The sequence below is a fragment of the Chiloscyllium plagiosum genome, unplaced genomic scaffold (assembly GCF_037043375.1).
Source record: "Chiloscyllium plagiosum isolate Xiang-an unplaced genomic scaffold, Cpla_swu_hap1 HiC_scaffold_37, whole genome shotgun sequence".
In the NCBI taxonomy this organism is placed as follows: Eukaryota; Metazoa; Chordata; class Chondrichthyes; order Orectolobiformes; family Hemiscylliidae; genus Chiloscyllium; species Chiloscyllium plagiosum.
This window is the reverse complement of record NW_028270175.1, coordinates 24,902,089-24,925,331: the sequence shown is the minus strand read 5'-3', so window position 1 is coordinate 24,925,331 and position 23,243 is coordinate 24,902,089. Positions and strand designations below refer to the sequence as shown.

The 23,243-nt window shown below is 38.6% G+C and overlaps 1 protein-coding gene and 1 long non-coding RNA gene across 3 annotated transcripts in view; one reads left to right on the top strand and one right to left on the bottom strand.

The window, feature by feature from the left end:
• LOC148139782 (uncharacterized) overlaps positions 1 to 23,243 on the top strand; it is a 519,617-nt gene that overhangs the window by 114,273 nt on the left and 382,101 nt on the right. The gene's annotated exons all lie outside the window — the stretch shown is intronic.
• The window catches only part of capzb (capping actin protein of muscle Z-line subunit beta), a 118,611-nt gene that overhangs the window by 40,001 nt on the left and 55,367 nt on the right, over positions 1 to 23,243 (bottom strand). For both annotated transcript variants that reach the window (XM_043675773.2, XM_043675774.2), the window contains exon 3: positions 4,570 to 4,691. In XM_043675773.2, the coding sequence (XP_043531708.1) occupies positions 4,570 to 4,691 (122 nt within the window). The remainder of the gene's footprint in view (positions 1 to 4,569; positions 4,692 to 23,243) is intronic.

The window sequence follows — 23,243 nt, the reverse complement described above, 5'->3', positions numbered from 1 at the left end:
TAAAAAGAGAAATTACAAATTCAAATTTAATTTGATAGCTTTTTAAGTGTGGGTGAAACTAAAAGAATATATACCTAAACATTTCAATTCTTTAAACTAGTTTTAATGATTTGCAAAATGGTTGCAATTTTAGTTTGAGCTTTTTGAAAAAAAACACTTGCAATTAAACCTGTCAATTTGCAATCCGTTAAAATGAAATTCAAATCATGAAGGAGATCAAAAACTGAGAGGCAAATTAGTTTTATTCAAATGCTTTCACCTTTGTCTGTAAGGGAAGAATAAATTTGTGAACATTAAATTCTGATTCCCTTCCTCAAAATATTGTGTTTTGGAGCATATTGCTTTCTGTTGTACAAAGAGGCTTTTAAAAAGTGTATTTAATTGGCAGTGCAGTGACACACCATTTCAGGTCTCCATCACTCCAGGGATGCTGCCGCCAACAGATGAGATGCCTGTATCCTGGAATGTGACCATACATTTTTTTTTAAATCAGGGAATATAACTTCAGTTTAGCCTGGGATCCTATCTGGAACTATTCAACCTCAAGAAAACATTTTATAAACGTTTTATATGTAGCGAACTTGTAGGGATTAAAAACTAGGTTAACAAGTTAATGTGCATTTTATTTGTGCAACAGAAAGCCACATGGCCCTAGTCACCGTGACTATGAGGAAAATGCATTATTCTCACAGAGAACATTTTTTGTTGAAGCTAACGATTTCAAACTGTGTGACTGGCACCAGTTTCCCCATAAGGATTTGATTTAACAGAGAAATTGAGGGAAAAAATGCTTGTTTAAAATTTGAGGAAAAAAAACGAGCAATCCAAAACCTAAAGTATATTTCATTCAGAGACTAGTCTCCTAATAGATGTCATGCTAGATAGTGAATATGATTATAATTTAAGGAAAGATGGTTTTAATATACAGCAATGTACATTATAACAAGAAATATTTGGCCAGTGATTTAATGAATGAAGTGCAAAATATTCAACTGCTTCTTAACACAATATGGATTCATTCTAGTATTTCTAGGATTAATTTCAATATTCCTGAATTAGTCATCTTGTGTCACATTACAGTACAATCCACATCAGTTCAAACATTGACAGTTTTTATTAAAAGTTTAAAAAAGTGCAACATTTTCAAAGGTCATTAAAACTAGTTTAAGCTTTTAAAGAACTGAAATGTGCTTTACGTTTCACCTACATTTAGAAAGTGACCAGGCTAACCAACCTGTTTGGAGCTGTTATTATGTATGTTGGAGCAGGTGGCTCAGAAGCAGGGGCACTACCATGCACCACATACTGACCAGGCTGTCAGAAAACTAAAAGTAGTGCACACCCGTTTAATTAAAAATGCAAGTTAAACCACCTGTTACCCCAGTGACAAGTTTAAATGGAAAAAGCAAGATTTGTTTTGTGCATAATTGTCTTCTTCTATTGTCAGCAGAACAGTACCCAGGGCTGCTATTTTAAACAAAGTGTTGAGATTTTCGTTCTGTCACAATGAAATTCACTACCTCCTAGATCAGAAATTCCTAATCACAAGTTACTTATAATCAATGATAAAAATACCTTCCAAGGAAGATCAATAAAGAATGTTAACTATAAACTTAGCGGAAGACCAGAAATTTAAAACTGGATATGTCTACAAAATATGTCATAGAAGAACATCAGGAATAGGACAGTGTGATCCAATGACCTTCTTCCACCATTCAAGCCAATCATGGCTGATGTTTGGTTCCAGCTTCACTTTTCCACTCATTCCTCAAATCATTCAATTCCCTCAGATGCCAAAAAACTGCATCTCAATCATCAATGTGTTTTTTTTTGATGATGCATTCTCAGTCCTCTAGGGTAGACAATCCCAAAGACACACATTTCCTGGGTGAAGAAATTTCTTATCTTTGTTCCAAATCATACAAACTCAGTCTCAGTTACCATCACCAAATCCCCAGCTATCAACATCCTGGGGGTTTCCATTGACCAGAAATTCAACTGGACTTGCCACACATAAACACAGTGGCTACAAGAATGGGTCAGAGACTAGGAATACTGCAGCGTTTAACTCACTTCCCAATTCCCCCAAAGCTCGACAAGTCAGAATTCCACATAGCACAAGTCAGGTGTGTGACGGGATATTCCACACTTGGATGTTCCACACTCAAGGAGCTTGACACCATCCAGGACAGAACAGCCCAGTTGACTGGCACCACATTCACAAGTATCCTTTTCCTCCACCATTCATGATCAGCAGCAGCAGTGTGTTCTATCTACAAGATGCACAGCAAAAATTCACCAAAGATCCTTAGACAATGCCTTTCAAAACCACAAACATTTGCATCTAGAAGGACGATGGCAACTGATACTTGGAAACACAACCACAATCTAAGCCACACTGACTTACAGTCACAGAGCTGTACTGCATTGAAACAGACCCATTGGGCCAATTCATCCATGCTGACCAGATATCCTAAATTAATCTAATCCTATCTGTCAGCATTTAGCCCCATCTCCTTCTAACCCTTCGTATTCATAAACCCAACCAGATGCCTTTTAAAATGTGGTAATTGTACCAGCCGCCACCATTCCTCTGGCTGCTCATTCCATACATACACCACATGTGAAACATTTGCCCTTTAGATGCCTTTTAAATCTATCCCCTCTCACCTTAAATCTATTTCCTCTAGATTTGGATTCTGCTACCCTGGGGAAAAAAACCTTGTCTATTCATCTATCTATGCTCCTCATGATTTTATAAACCTTTATACGGTCATTGCTCAGCCTGATGCTCCAGGGAAACACACCCAGCCTTTTAAGCCTTTTTCCATAAACTCAAACCCTCCAACCCTTGTGACATCTTTGTAAATCCTTTCCGAATCCTTTCAAGTTTCACAACATCCTTGCTGCAGCAGGGAAACCAGAAGTGAATGCAGTATTCCAAAAGCAGCTTAACCAATGTGCTGTACAACTACATGACTTCCCAACTCCAATACTCAATGCTCTGACCAATAAAGGCAAGTATACTAAACACTTTCTTCACTATCGTGTCCATCTGTGACTCTATTTTCAAGGAACTATAAATCTTTGGAAACACATCGCTGTTCCTTCTGTGTCGCTAGGTCAAAATCCTGGAATTTCCTCCCTAAATGCATTTTGGGTTAACGCACAGCATATCAACTACAGAGGTTCAAAGAGGCAGCTCACAACAACCTCCTCAAGGGCAACAAAAGGATGGACAATAAATGCTGGGTAGCCAGTGATGCCCATGTTCCATGAATGAATTTTAAAAATTGCCTTTTAAATTGATTCTTGTACTTGCATGCTAACATTATGTTCTTTATACAGATACAAGTACACCCAAGTCCTTCTGAGCATCAACATTGACAAGTTAGACTTAGATAGATTCCTTACAGTGTGGAAACAGGCCCTTTGGCCCAACCAATCCACACCGACCCTCCGAAGAGGAACCCACCCAGACCCATTTCCCTTTGACTAATACACCTAACACTATGGGCAATTTAGAATGGCCAACTTACCTGACCTGCACACCTTTGGTGTGTGGGAGGAAACCGGAGTACCCGGAGGAAATCCACACAGACAGTCGCCCGAGGTGGGAATTGAACCCGGGTCCCTGGCACTGAGGCAGCAGTGCTAACCACTATGCCACCGTGCTGCCTTACTTGCCTTTTGAAATAAATTATTTTCTGTTCTAACTACCCACAGATAATAGGGGATCAACATTTATTTTAGCTACTTTCCTTTTTATATACATAAAAAAATACAGCGCAGTACAGGCCCTTTGGCCCTCGATGTTGCGCCGATCCAAGCCCACCTAACCTACACTGGCCCACTATCCTCCATATGCCTATCCAATGCCTATACTTGTAAAATTTCCAAATCTTCTTGACCCTTTGCCAATTGGTTCACAAAACAACCCAGAGATTGTGGTTGTTTTATCATTTGGACCCTAACGCTTCAAACTCTCTGGACAGAACATTAATTCTGTTATTGATTCATGTGACACATGATAGCTGGATTCCTCCTCTCCAAGTGTGCCTCTTGCAAAGAAGGTATCCTTAATCCTGGCAACTGCCAGGCAACACAACCTTTGGAGTTACCAGTTGGGGCAGCTTCTATCCATCTAATTATACTCTCCCCCAGCACAACTACATTTCTTTTTGCACCCTCTACTTCAATTTGAACATCATGCTGCACCATACACCTTAGCTTGTTTGCTCTCCCATCCTTCTTATCACCAACACAGGTCTCAAGTGTCTTGCACCTGTTATTCAAAGTCAAGGTGTGAAATCCCACAATTATTACACCTTGAATTCCCATTCCTTCATGTCACCCCATTCCAGACGATTAACCAAATGAAAAGTTCTACTTAACCTATGAGACACAGCTGCCTCCTTCAGTAGTGCCCAGACAACTCTTCCCCTCCCCAAAGTTCAGCAATGTCTGTAACTCAGACTCCAACTCAGCAACTGAACCCAAGTTGCTCATGTGCACATCTAAGTATTTTAGTTAAGTACTTCATGGTTTTTATTAGTTTAGTTGTCTCACCTGTATGAGTCACCGTCTCTATTATAGTCACAAAGTAAGTAATCCTTTCCAATTACTTTATCCCTGGCGATCTTCAATGGCTGATCTACAGATGACAATAGGTCTTCACAGAGAGTCGGAACCTGCAAAAAAGGTTGAGCAGAACACATCAGAAACAATGTTAATCTGGAACTTTCCATTTTATATTTCATAAGCTTGATAGGATTTATGATAGTTTAAAAATTAACTAATCTCTTACAATCATAAGTAATGAGAAACAATACTCAAAAAGGTATAAATCTAAATATTAAATAGTCCATGATCTCATTGGAATCAACCATATGCTTAAGACAAAAATCTTGTTCACATATTTGAATAAACATCACAGCAGGGTCTCAGGCTCAGCTGCAAAAACTTGCAACCTCATAAATTAAGACATCACACAATCAGGGTTGTGCAGACAGGTTTGTGTATGGTAACTACCAAAGGTACAGGACAAGAGGAATACCAAATACCACACAAGCAGAAATACTGCATATGGAACACAAAATAATGTCACTTTTTGGGAGAATTCATATGGGTTATAATATATTAAAACCAAGTTTAAAACAATGCCAAACTTCATTTAAAATTATCTTACAGGCATCACTTTCCAGTTAACATTCAAATTATCTTATGTATTGTATTCTTCAAATCTTAAAATAACTCAAATACTGTACCGCTCTGCAGATAACATCTGTAAAATCACGACTTGGAGTGGAAAAGGTTTCAAAATCTTTCAGAAAAATCGCATGACTAATAATTATTTATTTAATTTTACATTTACATTTACACTCTTCTTAGATACCAGAATGTATCAAAGCTATGCTGCTGGAAAAATACATTTCTTTCCACACCATATACGCCAACGCAAATAACAGTGACACACCAAAGGTTCCACATGCACTATTCAAAGAAACAAACTTTTCTCTGCTACACTTTTTTTGTTCACAAAGCACAGTTACTATTACATAGTATAACAAGGATGTCATTCAAATGTCTTAAGCAAGTTTTAATATATGATTAGTTTTCCTGAAAACACGGAGGAATGTGTTTGGCATGACAATCAAGCAGATATTGAGGTGCTCTCAAAGTTTGAGGTCACCTGAACAAGATGCAGTGTCCGCGAGTAGTAATTATTATGGAAATATCTGATCTGCAGACAGCCAGTGGACAAGGAATGGAGACGTCTATCCAGGATGGCATTTCAGTAAAGCGCAAATGGAGTGTCGCAGAACAGTCAAAGGTCATCAATATCATTAAAATGTTTAACTGGTGATTCATCACATTTTCTGCAGGTGGGAGTTTACAGTATGCTACCTGGCTGCCTTATTTCTTTACATGACAGTGATAATCAGCCTGAAGGAATGAATTGGCTATGATATATGGGGACAGCATCAGGATGTAAAATGTTATCAAAGTTATTTTCTTTCCTGAGGTTAGTTCTAATCTGCGAGGAGAAAGTGAGGTCTGCAGATGCTGGAGATCAAAGTTGAAACTTTATTGCTGGAACAGCACAGCAGGTCAGGCAGCATCCAGGGAACAGGAGATTCGACGTTTCGGGCACAGGCCCTTCTTCAGGAAGTTCTAATCTGTCCTCACAATTTATTACACTTGAGACTCCATAAAGTCTCAGTCATTGGCACACTAAATAGTGTCTGAACTTCCATTCCAGCCTACGTTTTGCTATATTTGTTGTATTTGCATATAACCCTTACTAACTGAAGTTTCAAATTAGAGATGCGTTTTGCTGAAAATCTCAAACCCTGACTCAAGTTGACATTTTCAACCCTTATTGTTTTATCTCTCTCCTCACTACTCATCCAAATGTGGTACTTTCACTATAACAGTAATGGATTTACTCAGTTTCCAGTATCACCATCATGTCAGAACACGTATGGACACAGCACCCAAAGATCATTGTACCCAACTGGTGCTTTAAAACTAAAACCACGTCGATTGACTAAGAACAATGTTACATATGAATTGTGAAGAATCTGATGAATGAAATTCGAATATATTTGCTGTACAAGGTTGACCTGACCTGAACTTGAGGTAGACATGAACTGCCAATTGCTCTATACTGATTATGTACCACATATACAGCAGGCTTGATACTTTGCGGAAAACCAACCTGAGCAACTACCAACCACACTGCCCAGTTGCAGAAAACACAGTACACATGATTTATGGTCTATAAGTAACAAGCTCCAGGCATGTATTCTATTTGAGTATGCCCAAGATTCCAGGATTCAATTTTTATTACTTGCCATCTTTTTGGCTCAATACATTCATTAGTAAGAATTTGACAAAGCAGTGAAATGATAGGCAGCAACATAAGGCAGGCCAGAATGTAAAAGAGAAAAAAATTCCAGCATATTAATTTAAATAGGAACAATCTGAAATGGCACTTAACAAGAAATAAATAAATAAATAGCCGGACCAGTGCTCTGGGAAAAAGGGAAAAGTGTGGAACAGAAACTATAGTAATTTTTAAAAAAATTCAATACATCATGTAATGAGTAGATAGAAGAGTTGGATCAACAGCAAAAGATATCAGTCAAGGAACTTGTCAATGCCAAGTATTGCGCACAATAATTAAACCTTCAATGTTCAGTATACTGCAATCCCTGTTCAAAAACACTTGAATTTCAATTAAATTTTGTCAGATTGTATTAATGCTTTGATATTTCACAAGATTTATTTGCAAAGTACTACATTTCTGTAGTTGCAACAACTCTTCAGCAGATGTCCCTCTTCTCAACTATCTGATGGGTGGCACGGTGGCTCAGTGGTTAGCACTGCTGCCTCTCAGTGCCAGGGACCCGGGTTCAATTCCTGCTTGGGGCAACTGTCTGTGTAGAGTTTGCACATTCTCCCAATGTCTGTGTGGGTTTCCTCTGGGTGCTCCTGTTTCCTCCCACAGTCAAAAGATTTGCAGGCCAGGTGAATTGGCCATGCTAAATTGCCCACAGTGTTAGGTGCAGGGGTAAATGTAGGGGAATGGGTCTGGGTGGGTTGCTCTTCGGAGGGTCGGTGTGGACTTGTTGGGCCGAAGGGCCTGTTTCCACAATGTAAGTAATCTAATCTAAGATAGCAATTATCTCACTGTCAAATGTACGTTTACTATAAATATGTTAATCGGAAACACTTTTCTATAACAGAACGTATAAATATGATAGAATGGTTAAGCTCCAAAGCAAAAGGATAATTGTCATCAGTTCCTTATCATAGATAACCTCCCATTCCTGGAACCAATGTAGTGAACCTGTGATGTACTGTCTCCAATGCAAATGCATTCTTCCTTAAAAATGGAAACCAAAACTGCACACACTATTGCAGATATGGTCTTACCAAAGCCCTGTACAAATATAGCAAGACTTCCTTATTCTTGCACTGTGGAAAGTGGCTGTGTGAGACATGCAATTGTGAAATGAACTATCATAAACTTTGCGCTGTAAAGCACTTTGCAACAAAGGCTAACATACCATTTATATTTACTTGCCATACCTATATGTTAACTTTGTGGCCCTTGTTTGAATACACCCAAGTATCTATGAACATCAACACTTTGAAGTTTGTAGCCTTTTGGAAAAAATGCATTCTGAACTTACTACCAAAATGAATAACCTCATATTTCTCCATTATTTTTCTGCCTCTTTGTTCCCACATAACCTGCCTACATCTATTCACTTGTATTTGTTCTATTCTCTTTGCAGCTTACATTCCTATCCAGCTTTGTATCATCAAATGCACAAGAAACAAAAGGAATAGACTAACTTATATTACAAAATTTATGATAGTTCATTTCACAGTTACATTTCTCACATTTAGCCTAAATCAGTCTTGCTTTTCACAGTGGACACTAACTCCAGTGAAGAGAGAGGACAATCTACTGGCAGCAAACCTACCCCACCATCCACTGGTACCCCACTGTCATCCCTGCACACAAGTTGACTGACATTCTAATAATACATGAAAGATTGAGAGAGAAAAAAAAAATACCTAGCAACACACCATCACATTTCAGATTCAATGCGGACCTACAACAGCTGCATGAAGTTTTAATATCTGAAGTAAGTAGAACCGGACATTTGGACGAGTGTTTTATAAATTTATCCCACTATATTTTTTTTATTGCGCCCTTGAATGGTCTGATCGTGAGCTGCTACAGTATGCAGAGCTGTTTGAAAAGCAATTTAAAATACACCTAGGGGATTTAGAGTATGTGTTCCAGATTTCTGAATGGAGTCATAAAGCTGGGGTCACGCTGAGAAGGAATGTTAACAAAGGAAAGCATTTAAGATCAAAATTTGTAATGGATGCAATCTACGTATTCAGGTCTACACGTCTTATTGTATACAATGCGTATGCATTTAGAATCAGAGACCATGAACTACATGCAATCTGTATGCACTTAGAAACAGAATTTGTACTTGATATAATGCACTTAAGTTCATACTGTATTAAATCTGTACAGATTTAGGATTGGATTTATCACTTGCAATAAGTGTACTTAAGATCATTGGATTTGCACTAAATGCTATTTTAGAGTCATACTAGCACAGAAACTGACCCTTCAGTCCAACCAGTCCATGCTGACCGTAATCCCAAACTAAACTAGCGCCACCTGCCTGCGCTAGGCCCATAGCTCTTCAAATATTTCTTATTCATGCACTTGTCCAAAAATCTTAAATGTTGGAACTCGAACTGCATCCACCGCTTCTCTGGATATTCATTCCACACGTGAACTACTGTGTAAAAAAGAAATTTGCCCCTCATGTCTTTTTAAAATCTTTCTCCTCTCAATTTAAAGAGGTGTCTCTTACTCTCCAATTCCCCCACTCTAGGGAAAAGACACCTGCCATTCACCTTATCTATACCCCCCCACGATTTTATAAACCTTTATAAGGCAACCCCTCAATCTCCTAGACTCCACTTCAACAATGATGTCCTTTTTTTTGTACAGTTTACTTTTTTTGTACAGTTTACCATGAAATGTGGGTAAGCTCTGAATATTACTGCCCTAAGTCTTGTTCTAATAGCTGTTTGCAATGAAAATCCCTTGTTGGAAAATAATGTGAAATAATTCTGTTAAATTGTTTTGAAGAATTCATTCACATGATGTAGACATCACTGGCAGCTTAGCATTTATTGCCGAACTAAAACTCCCACTTAGCCAAACTGACAATATCTTCGTGCTGTCGGGTCACATGTTCAACATTTTCCATGCAAGTGTTCCTGAATCTGGGGCACAGGCACAAACTATGAAGTTTATTAGCAGAGCATGCATTCTTCCATAGCAATTTGAAGGTATGATGACAGCCTTAAAATAAAACATCAATTTCCAAATGCAATAATAGTTACTTTATCAGATTGCCTGTTTACTAGCTAATTCTCACATCATTAGTGAGAAAAAGCATGGTTAGGGTTGAGACAAGATAGCTCAGATTGATTCAGATTTTTTAATATCTAGTGCAATTCAGTGAGAAACTGCATAACTCAAATCAATTACTCATCACGCTCTCCAAACTATGCTCCTGATCTAATCCAACAGCTCACTCCCCGGTGGTGTGCATCTATATTTGACACACCAAGGTCTATGGAGGGTACTGCATAAAGAATGCTACAAGGTCAGAGTTGGGAGAAAAGGGAAGAAAATTACTTGGAGGGATTCAAGAATAGTGATGTATGACAAGAAGGAAATGAAAACTTTTCAATCCAGCAGATTTAGCAAATAGTCATAAAAGTAGTTAAATCTGATCCAACAGCACTTTTGTAATTAAAGAACAGCAGGTTTCAAATATCAAATTTACTTCTAAATGAGCAAAGGTAACAAAGTTATGCGAACAGCTGACAAGCATATTTGCATTTGTAAAGCTCCCCCCCCCCCCCCCACCCCACCGTAGCTGTTCACCTGATTATCTCTGCTGAAAGCCAGCAGAAATATATGATGACCTGCTCTGCTGTTTTATGTCCGGACCACACTGCAACAAAAAACAAACCAGGGTTCTCCGGGGCAAATTTCAGCTGTTCAAATTGTGTGGTACACCAATAGTGCTGCAAAGTATACAGCTGGGAAAGGTAATGCCACATTCATCAAGGAAAAAGCAACATGACATAAGAAGCATAAAGAAAAACCCTAAGGAAAGAAGAAAACAGCCATCCTCTTTAGAAACGTTTGGAACAATGCTTCTATTATTTGGCCTGTAAGAGAGCCCTTCAGTGCAGTTAGTTACCCTAATAATACCACGTTAATTATTATTAACCACCTGATTTTGGTGTAATCTCAAGAGTACACCAAATTTAAAGAGGAAGGCAAATATTGGAGATTGCTTTTAATAAAAGCACTCTTTCTCTATCCTGGAGAAAGACTGATATTGTTGTTAAAAATGTCAGCCAGATCTTGTTGTATCATTTTTTAAACCAACATAGGGAAACTTACACCTTACTGACCTGGTTTATCAAGAAAGGAGTGCTAATCTCTGGCGTCTGATTTAACATTGTGCTGCAGGGTTATAGCTAAATTAATGATAAAGGGGAACAGTTAGGATACTGGCTGCAACAATTTGCTTAAAGTACATAAGTAAACTAACTGCCAATGTCACGAGTTAATAATGTCAGAATATGCAAAACGTAAATCGGAGAGGGCATATATATGATGCCAGAGGGTCTGCTAAAATTATCCATTGCTGATACTATGCTTTTTTGAAAAAGCAGATAACTTAAGAACTTAATTTTTTTGTAGGTGCATTTCTCATTGTTGCCATTACTGCATTCTTCTCTCTTCCTCTTCACATGGATATGAATACCAACTCTCTTCCTGATTAATTTAAGTGCACACTTCTCTTTAGAGAATTTCAGTAATTCCACTGAACAATTTTCATAGGGAGCAAAATCACAGACATCACAAATCAAATCTCTGACCACCTTGGTGTACTTGCTCTCCTGTATGCATTGTTTTGGGCCAGTATCATACTTGGTGACAGGACGACCTTTGCGCAAGTCAAGCTCAGTACTACTGTACTGTATTTTAGATCTTATATACATGTTAATATCTATCTACCAGCATAACAAAATCAGACCCTTTTAGCTTCTGCTGGTCACTGGCAAATGAGCTAATAGCCAAAGATAAATAAACGAGTAGGTGCAATTTTGAGTACTTTGCAAATTAAGACTTACTCTTTAAACAGCTGATGAGTCTTTGTAGCCAGCAGTCTGACTGTACCAAACTATTTCAGATTTGTGATATGAATAAATAGCATCTTGTTTTTAATGGGTGCAGGTTTGTAAATAACATACCAGAATTAAAAGCTCAACTATTTCATAAACATGTGAAAGTCTGACTGCTCCTCACTGACACTATTTCTCTCATTGTATGTTTGAAACGTAGAAAATCCTCAATGTCAACTAAAGTCCTTCAAAAATATAAAGCTGATTCTTCAGTTGAGCACACCAGTGATCAAGAGAAACTAAATAATAACAGCCCAGGAACACATCAAATTGCTCAAGGAAATTTCAGTTTCTACAGCGCTTAAATTAGATGCAAATTTAACTAACCCCTCATAGTTCACTAGACATTGAAATATCACAGAGTTATTGCATAAACAGTACACAATATTTTGTCAAAAATCAAACATAATTAAAGGAATGCCTTATTTCAAGATTCATCTAAGAACAATTTTAGCAATACATTCAGCCTCTCAGGGGAATATAGCTCTAGTACCAGGATTGCTCTACTGTATTGGGGGATATGTTAGGTTCCAAGTGATCGAGTGTGATAGAGAACTCTCTAGTCACTGACACAGACGGACGTTTCTCTTGCCGACAGAGAGACATCAGAAAATGGTGTGTTGCTTTCCTGATTTCAGAGTCAAGAATGTCTCGAAGAGGTGCAGAATATTCTCAAAGTGGTCAGTGTGTAGCAGGTTGTTATATATAGAATCACAGAATCCCTACAGTGAAGGCCCAAGTCCACACCGACCCTCCGAAGAGTAACCCACCAAGGCCCATTCTCCTCCCCTATTATTCTATACTTATTCCTGATCATTGCACCTAACCTACACATCCCTGAACACTATGGGCAATTTAGCATGGCAAATTTACCTACCCTTTGGATTGTTCGAGGAAACTGGAGCACCCGGAGAAAACCTACACAGACATGGGGAGAATGTGCAAATTTCACACAGACAGTTGCCTGAGGTTGGAATTGAATCTTCCCTGGCACTGTGAGGCAGCAGTGCTAACCACTGAGCCACCATGCCACTCCACGTCCTATTTGCTCTCCAGTTATTATTTTTCCTTGAATTCAACCCAATCTTCTTAACCAAGGCTTTCTCGTACCCCCTTTTTGCCCTCCTGATGTCCTTCTTCAGTAAACTCCTGTATCCCCTTTACATCTCCAGGAGCCCCCTTGATCCCAGTTGCCTGTACCTGAGCCATACCTCCTCCTTTTTACTTGGGGTCATTTTCCAAAATTTGCTGGAGCCTGGGGCAGTTCCAGCAGATTGGAAAACAGCAAATATGACACCACTGTTTAAAAAAAAAAAGAGGCAGACAAAATCCCTTTTCACATATGAGCAGGTGAATGGTTTCTCCCCAGTGTGACTGCACTTAAGGATTTCCAGCTGGAATGGATAATAGAATTCTTTCCCACAATCCTCACATTTCCACGGTTTCTCCATGGTCCTGGGCAAACAGGACTGTATGGATTTCCAGTTACGATGGATAATTGAAACCTACACTGCATTCATCACCATTCCAGCATTTTTCCACATATGTTGGCACCAATGGCATAGGAAGCGAAAGGGATGAGGTTCTGCACAGAGAATATAGGAAATTAGGCAAGAGGTTAAAAAGTACGCCCTCAAAGTTAGTAATATTAGGATTACTCCCAGTGCACTGTGCTAGAGAGAGTAGGAATAGGACGACATGGCAAATGAATGCGTGGCTGAGGAGCTGGTGCGGGGAGCAGGGATTCACATTTTTAGATCATTGGGATTTCTTTTGGGGGAGAAGTGACTTGTATAAGGAGGACGGGTTGCACCTTAAGTTGAAGGTGACCAATATCCTGGTGGGGAGATTTGCTAGTGCTACTCAGGAGGCATTAAACTAGTAAGGGGGTGGTGGTGTGATATTAAAGAGTTAATTTGCCCGGCTGACCTGCAGCAAATTGGATGTCCCGTGACTAGGGTGGGATGTCTCTGACTTGCAGATAAATTGTAAGAAATTATCTTTTCATTTCCTATTATCCAAAGCCATTCACATGGCCATTTCCTTGCCATTCAGAGCTATTTACATTTTCATCCTCTATTCAGAAATCAATAATAATATTTGCGTTGGAATTCTGACTACTCCCTGTAGTTTGAAAAGAAACACAATTTACACCAGATCTGGCCATTAAGGGATGATTTGCATAACATTGTTTTTGGAGATGATGTGGTCACTGCATTGTGTCTTGAGTGGCATGTGACGGGGGGCTGTCTTGTGAGCATTACTGACTATGATGTAAAGACTTTGTATAAAGGAAGGACTGTTCCCTTTGCTCAGGGAGAGCTTCTCTGGACACACCTCGCAAGCATGGCAAAGTGTGCTCAGAGTTTCTCCAAAGCTTGTATTGTACTGTGCTTAATAAAATTTAGTTGTTCACAGAAGTTGGCATTTGCAGTTGCATCAAGTATATAAGAAGGATCTCAGGAAAAAGAACTCAACAGTGGGACCCAAAGAGACAGTGAGAAAAGACATAAATTTGAGGCTCTTACAAAGAGAAGAGGAGCAAGTTAAATAGTCAAGGCAGGCAAGACCAAGGCATAAAATGAGGGAGGACTGATAAATTAAACTACTTTTATTTCAATGCAAGAGCCCTGACAGGTAAGGCAGATGAACTCAAAGCATGGCTGGGAACATGGGACATCATATCTATTACAGAAGTATTACAGTGCCTCAGGGGAGGGGCAGGAGTGGCAGCTTAATGTTCCAGGGTATAGATGCTTACAGGAAGGATAGAATGGAGGGGGGGGGGCAAGAGTGAAGGGTGAATGGCTTTTTTTGGTTAAGGATAACATAATGGCTGTACTTAGGGAGGATATTCCTGGGAGAATGTCCAGTGAAGTTATATGGATGGAACTGAGAAATAAGAAAGGGATGATCACCTTTTAGAGATTGTACTACTAACACCTCCTCCCTCACCCCCAGTGATCAGTGGGAAATTGAGTAGCAAATATGTAAGGAGATCTCATATACCTTCAAGAATAATAGGATTGTAATGGATTATAACATTCCAAACAGACTGGGCCTGCTATAGTGCAGAGAGGAATTTGTTAAGTGTGTACTGTTATGAAGTTGTGGGTGTGTACTGTACCTTTAAGAGAGAGTGAAAGCTGGCAAGGATTTAACAAGCACAGAGTGTGCTGAACAATTTAAAAATGTAACATTTGGCTGTGAAACAAATAACTTGAGCTGAGTTGCTATGTTACACAACAAATTCAAATTTACCCAGTTTAAATTATGCCCCAAGATACCAAAATCCAATCGAATTTGAATTTTTAATGTTTTAACGGCATCAAACTAATGAGACAAAACAATGTTTTGGGGTATAAAATTGGACATTTTGAACAGTTAGTAAGAGCAGCAAAGAGCACCAACCGACTGCCTGCAGAATCACTCTCTGAAAGGTACCTGTTCATATGAAATCTGTGAAGCAGAAGACCAAAGACCCAGGAAAATCTACAGAAGAAAATACAAAGGGAAGACAAAAGCTGACAGGTTTTTAACATTTGAAATTTTTGTTAAACTTAAGTCGGGGTGGTTTTATTGGATCAGTACGTTGTGTAGTGGGACGTAGATAAATTGATCAAGGGTTTACAGTGTAGATTGTTGTTGTTTAATTTTTTTTTACTTGAGTTAAAGAATAAATTATTAATTTTTTTCTTTAAACAGTGGGATTTGGTCATTCTTTGTCATTTGTACTTTAACAGATTACAAGGTGAGGTGAGCTTTTCTGTGTGTCTGGTTTAAATTAGCAGAAGGGTTTACCGTGTCATAACAGTACAAAAAAATGTTTAACTCAACATATGGATGTACCTGCTTGAGAAGGAGCAAAACCTGACCTTCTCTTGGGACATAAGGCAGGGCAAGTGACTAATGCGTCAGTGGGGGAGCACTTTGAGGCTAGCGCTCAATTCTAAATGTTTTCAAATAGTTATGGAAAAGGATAAACCTGATTTAAAAGTTAAAATCTAATTGGAAAGGCCAATTTTGACAGTATTAGGCAGGAACTTTCAAAAGTTGACTGAGTGAGGTTATTTGCAGGTAAAAGGGACAGTTAGAAAGTGGGAGGCCTTCAAAAATAAGATTATGAGAGTTCAGGGACATTATATTCTAGATAGCAAGAAGGGAATGGTTGGTAGGTGTAAGGATTGCTGGATAATTTGAGAAATTTGAGGCTCTGATCAAGAAAAAGGAGGTATATGGCAGGTTTCGACAGCTGGGATCAAGTAAATCCTTACAGGAGTATTAGGGCAGTAGGAGTACACTTGAGGGAAATCAGGTGAGCAAAAAACAAGATGACATAGCTTTGGCAAACAGGGTTAAGGAGAATACAAAGGAATTCTACAAATACTTTAAGGGCAAAAGAGTAACCAGGAAGAAAATAGGGCCTCTGAAAGATCAACAAAGCTGTCTATGTGTGGAACCACAGGAGACGAACGAGATACTAAATGAGTATTTCACATCAGTATTTACTGTGGAGAAGGACATGGAAGCTAGAGACTTTGGAGAAATAAATAGTAATATCTTGAAAAGTATCCACATTACAGAAGAGATAGTGCTGGACCTCTTAAAATGCATAAAGGTGGATAAATTTCCAGGACTGATCAAATGTATCCCAGAACTTTGTGAGAAGCTAGGGAAGAAATTGCTGGGCCCCTTACTGAGATATCTGTATCATCGTTAACCATGGGTAAGGTGCTGGAAAACCAGAGGGTAGTTAATGTGGTACCATTATTTTAAGAAAGGCGGTAAGGAAAAGCCAGGGAACTATAAACCAGTGAGCCTGACGTCAGTGGTGGGTACGTTGTTGGTGGGCCTTCTGAGTGACAGAATTTACATGCATTTGTAAAGGTAAGGACTGATTAGGGATAGTCAACGTAGCTTTGTGCAGGAAATAGAGTCTCACTAATGTGATCGAGTTTTTTGAAGAAGTGAGGAAGAAGATTGATGAAGGCAGAGCAGTGGACGTTGTCTATATAGACTTTCACAAAGCATTCGACAAGGTTCCACATGGTAGATTGGTTAGCAAGTTAGATCACATGGAATCCAGGGGAGATAGACAATTGGATACAAAATTGGTTTGAATGTAGGAGATGGAGGGTTGTTTTTCCAGACTGGAGGCCTGTGACCTGCAGTATGCCACAAGGATTGATGTTGGGTCCACTGCTTTTCTTCATTGATATCAATGATTTGGATGTGAATAGAGGGTGTATGGTTACTAAGTTTGCAGGTCTCACTAAAATTAGTGGTGTAGTGGATAGTAAAGAAGGTTACCTCAGAGTACAATGGGGCTGAGGAGTGGCAGTTGGAGTTTAATTTAGCTAAATGTGAGGTGTTGCATTTTGATAAGGCAAATCAGGGCAAAACTTATACACCTAATCACAGGGCCCTAGGGAGTGTTGCCAAACAAGGAGACCTAGGGGTGCAGGTGCATTGTTCCTTGGAAGTAGTGTCACGGGGTAGATAGGGTGGCGAAGGAGACATTTGGCTTGTTTGCCTTCATTAGTTAGTGCACTGAGTATAGGAGTTCAGGTATGCATCATGTTGCAGCAAGATGAGGCCACTTTTAGAATTCCGTATTAAATTCTGGGCTCCCTTCTATCAGAGAAATGTTGTTAAACTTGAAAGGGTTCAGAAAGGATTTACAAGGATGTTCCCAGGTTTGGAGTGTTTGAGCTATAAGCAGCTGAATAGGCTGGGACTATTGTCCCTGGAACACTGGAGGCAGTGGTTTAAGATCATGAGTGACATGGATAAGATGAACAGCCACAGTCTTTTTCCAGGGTAGAGGAGTCCAAAACTAGAGGGCATAGGTTTCAGATTAGAAGGGAAAGATTTATAAGGGACTTGAGGGGCAACTTTTTCACACAAAGGGTGGTGTGTGTATGCAATGAGCTGCCAGATGAAATGGTAGAGGCAGATACAACTACAATACTTAAAAGGCATCTGGATGGGTATATGAATAGGAAGGATTTAGAGGGATATGGGCCAAATGCTGCACTAGATCAGTTTGGGATATCTGGTTTGTAATGACAAGTTGGACCGAAAGGTCTGTTTTCATGCAATACATGTGCATGACTATTTCATCAATTGTGTTATGGAAAAAAAACATTTGACATTCACAGAGCTATACACTAAGTACTTGGTTTTATAATTCACTCGATCTTAACTCTCAAATTTCCATGTCCATTACTGTATTGTCTGCGGTGGCTTATTTGATAGCACTCTCACCACTGAGACAGTCAGTTGTAGAGTTCAAGTCCGGTTCCAAGACATGAACACAAAATTCAAGGTTGATATTCTACTGAAGTGTTGAAGACGAGGCTTCTTTTTTCTCTCTCAGATACATGAAAAGGATCCCATGGCATCACTATGAAGATCAGAGGATGTCCCGGCCAATATTCATTCCTCAATCAACATCACAAAAACAGAAATCTGGTAACTGTCACATTGCTGTCTGAGGGAGCATGCTGTGTATAAATAAGCTGCTGTGTTTGCGACATTATGACAAAAATTACACTTCAAAAATACTTAGTTGACTGTGAGGTGCTTTGGGACATGAAAGGCACTATATAAATAAAATTCTTAACCCACCAAGCAACCTCCAAAAAATTTACAAATACATCCCCTCCCTGCAGTGGTGATTTAAAACATGATGGATTTCACTATTAACCATAAGGATCATTTAGAAGGAGGACAGTATAGAAGCAGCCTGCTGGTATTTGATGACAGCAACATTAACTCCCAAGTAAAACGAATAAGAATTTATTCTTCAGAACTCCATAACATCATAAACCCAACTACCAAGGAAGATGAATGCATTCCAAACACTACAAACTTAGACAGCACAAGCCATATTTAAAAAAAAGTCAAAACCAGTTTTAATCTGCTACAACAAAACAAAACAAAACAATTAAAAGAGCAGAGGTTCTTGGTGAGGTGACCAATGCCCCTGCCTTTGGGTCAAGAGGCCTGGGTTCAAGTCCCAGCTGTTTCAGAGGTGCGTAATAACAGCTCTGAACAGATTTGTTTCGCTAATCTATAAAAAGGGAAGGAGGGCCATATGTGGCTGGGCTCCTAAGAGGCGTTAGCAAATCACCCATGCCAAGACAAAGATTTTGTGTGGGAGGAGGGAAGTGAAATTCTGACCAAGGCAATTGCAACTTAGAATTGAGCTGCCCATTGCTTAAATTTTGGAAGACTCAGCCATCAGCTATTTTGGGGAACTGGAGTCACCTTATCAGATTGCTTGCCTGGATTTTGAGTCCAACGAAATATAATGTGTGCAAAGTCTAAGACTGTTTTTGGCTGGGTTGTGGAGAGGCAATGTTTGAAATATAAAAGGACATGCACATCCATGGGAGTACAGAAATCTGTTTCTGGTTTATTTATTATGCTGTTCTTCCTGCTCATCAAGATGGTGATTTGGAGGCTATGGGTTAGAGTATATGACGAAGAGGGGCAGGTAGGATGTGGAAAGAGTTTACCTGGAAAAGGCTGAGAGTTTGGAAATCTTCAACATTCTTAGAACCTACGTCCTTGCAAACAAGAGAACAATCTCTTTGCATCAACATGTGAATTTCTTAAATGTAAAGAGAAGCATCCAATTCTCTCTGCAGCAATTTAAGGGAAGATTATATCACACCAAAGATGGCAATGGTCTTTCAGACTATCTGTAGTTTATTATGAGCACCTCTCTACTGGCAGATTCAAGATTGCTGAGAGGATGGCATCACTGACATTTCTCTGCAAAGGCTAGATTATGTTCTTCCAACATTTGGTTGACAAATTCTACCTCTTCCAATTTGATGTCTACCACTATGTTGCTCTTTAATATTCAACCTACATTCATTCCATTACAGACCTTCCTGTAAAAGATATGTCTCAGAGGCACTTATCTTCCCATTCAGTACAAAAGCTTTGAGACTCTTCTGAGGGCAACTTAGGCTATCTACTTTCAATAGGCAGGCATAAGAGATCACGGAGGCCAGCATTCATCATTTCAGTCAGTAACAGGTGACACATCTTAACCTATTTCTCCACTGCACATACCTTAATCCTCAGTATTAATTTACACAAGCAGATTAAAAAGCAGATACACAAGCAGACCTAGGGTCTCACAGGCAAATGTTTAAATCTTGCACCATCCTCCAGCTGTTCTAAACAGAAATGCATGAAAATACTGAAACAACTATTTTTCTGCTTAATTAAATGTACTACTAGCAGATCAAGTAAACCAACTTCACTTGAAAATTCATGCATCTCTGCTGTGACATAACTCAACATTTCCTGCAACAACTATAAAAGGTGAGTCATGTAGTTCTCTTGTGCCACAGTGATAATATTCATACCTCTGAACTAGGAGGCCCAGGTTCAAGTCCCACCTGCTCCAGAGGTGTGAGATAACATTGATCGGAAAATATCCAGAAGGTAGGTCATTCATCAATAATTGCAAATAATCAGGAAACGCATGGCCTCTTTAATAGGTAAATCTACCTTCCACCTGTTTTTACACTTGATCCAGCCAGAACCACAGAAGGTTTGAATTATTAAGGCAGGCTGGAACTTCTTTCACTGGAGTGTAGGAAGTTGAATGGTGACCTAATACAGGTTTGTAAAATCATGAGGGATAAAGATAGGGTTAGTGGTAGGTGTCTTTTCCCTTGGATGGAAGACTTCAAGACTAGGGGACTTATTTTTAAGGTGAGAAGAGAAGATATATAAAAAAAAGGCATAAAGGGCATTTTTTTTTAAAAGAGTAATTCACATGTGGAATGAACTTCCTGAGGAAATGGTGGATGTCGGCACAGTTATAGTGTTTAAAAGACCCTCTCTTAAGTACATGAATGGGAAAGCTTTGGAGGAATAGATGGGTTGGACCGAAGGGTCTGTTTCTCTACATCTCTATACATCTGTATATACTGTACATCTCTATGACTCTATAATATGCGCCAGGAGTAGTAGAGTACTTCTAAAATTGGTTATCTAACGTATTATAAATTAGCAATGATTTCATTCAGGTGCAGATCTTAGCATTTTCACATTCTTACTTTATTAGTTCAACTTAATGAATGGTGTTAAAAATCAGAAAGAAATGAAACATTGCAGCAGATAAATTATCATGCTGTAATCTGGAACCAGAAGTGAATAACGAAAGCTTTGCAAGGCTGACTATTCCACACACAACTCAAACTCCCAAAAAATTATGTCTTAGCATCACTTCTCTGTTACGCAAAAGAAAAAGCAAATTGCATTCATAGTTAAAGCGATTACAAAGAACCAACAGAAATACAAAACTTTGTTCAATTAATAAGGCCAGCCAACAAAAGCTCCATTCTTTCAGCCTTGTCAACCAGCTGGATACACAGTCTACCTCAGGATATTTCACTCAGATTTATTTCACCTCTGCAGTGAAGCAGGGGTTATACAAATTTCCTTTTCGCATTTCATCAAATCTTCATCATGGATTCTCAAACTTTAAAAGCTTCAACCCAGCAGGATTAGCTCTTGCTAAAGCTATTGACCAAACTTCCATCAATGCAGTTTGAATATTGTGTAAAATACTTGCGTAAAAGTTCAACTGGCCATAAATATTAAAACGTGCTTAACGTGTTCACTAATGTGTTCACATTCAAGTCGACCTTTAAAATATTAGTTCACAGATGAGGGATATCATGTGCCATTTTTTAAAAAGATTTTTAAAAAGTCAGATTACCTAACAAAGTTAAGAATACATGAATATTACGTGTTAATGAGAAAAAGCAGTCAGCCTCGGAAAGAAATGAAAGCCAATTTTTTAGACGCAGCTCTTTATTACAACTTCAGTTGGGAATTTGGTGTGCAATAAGTAATGAAAATCAAGCCAAACACAAAAGAAACAAAGAGTGAGAACTAACACTTGGACAACCATGACACTTTAGAACTTTACCACTACTTGCCAAATCAAAGACACATTTCAAACCATTAAGATATTAGAGGCTATTTCGATGTTTAACAATTACCTTGGCTGTGAGAAATGAAGAGATGTAATCTGCATTTTAATTACACGGTAATGATTAGATTTTATGTCATCGTTAATTCCCAGTGCTCTAACTTTTGGAAAATGAAAATCTTTGTTCTATTCAATATAACACTAATGTAATTAGTGATGTCATTAGTTACTGGAATTACTAATAATGTCACTATTGAACGCAGTCTGGATTTTTTGGGTCGGTGTGGACTTGTTGGGCCGAAGGGCCTGTAAGTAATCTAATCTAATCTAAAAATGCCTCAAATTAAAAATAAATGCTACATTAATATTTTAAATCATGTTTATCAAAAGCTAATGTTGGAGTGCTGTTGCTAAAAACAAAATTACCCAACATTTGCAAAGCTAACAGCAGTCGCAGAACTTGACTGGAATATTTGTGTCTTTACCAGATACAAGTTTTTTTTCTCTCTACACTTCTTGAAACATGAAAGGCGGTTTACACTAACTACCTTTACTTGGCAGGGTGCATTCTATATTCTATCTCCTTTGCCTTGCCTAATATACACACAGGAAAAAAAGCCTACACCTTTTACAAATGGATACACAAAAAGTATTAATCTTTATACATCACGCACTAAAAATGACAATGTTTGCCACTCCAAAAAAAAATGCAACTTTGCACACATTAAGTTGGAATTATACTCTTAATACATTCATGGTCCCTACATACAAAAAGCCGAAATATGCTTTCCATCTGTACTGATCAAACATAATTAGGAGGTATTTTCAGGGCAAAAGCCAATAGCAAAAGTGAACTACAACAGGATGCAGTGATTCAACATCTTATAATCAACTGGTCCTGCAGGGGTTTCTTTTTTAAGAACGCAGATGTAGTAATGCAATATGTCAAAAGAATTGCTCAGAGTTTTGCAAATTGAGAAGATAATCAAGACAAAAGATATAACTGATCGTTAACAAACTCTGCACTACTTCCTTTTTTCTGATGAACAGAACCAAACACAGTTGTAAATTTTTCAGTCTTGAAAAATCTTCCAGAAAAGCTTCTAAACCCTTGCCATAGCTTATTAGTAATATACACTTTACTGTCAACATTTTCAAAATAAACAGAGCTTTTTTGTTTACAAAAATGGTAACAAAATTAATTGGTCAGGATTATGCGATAACATCAGCAAAGCTATCAGTGTTCAGTTTTATCACAAAAGTAAGCAGTGATTTCCAGAACGCACAGGTAAATAGAAATCAGGACAGAGAATACTTGTCCCTCAATAGGGTGCGTGACAGTTGACACTGAAGTATTAGCCCTAAATTAATACAATGGCTTGAACTTATGGTACTTGTTCTCTAAATACACCCAGGCCAAATTAGGGCTGATACACATAGAAATGACAGTGTTTAG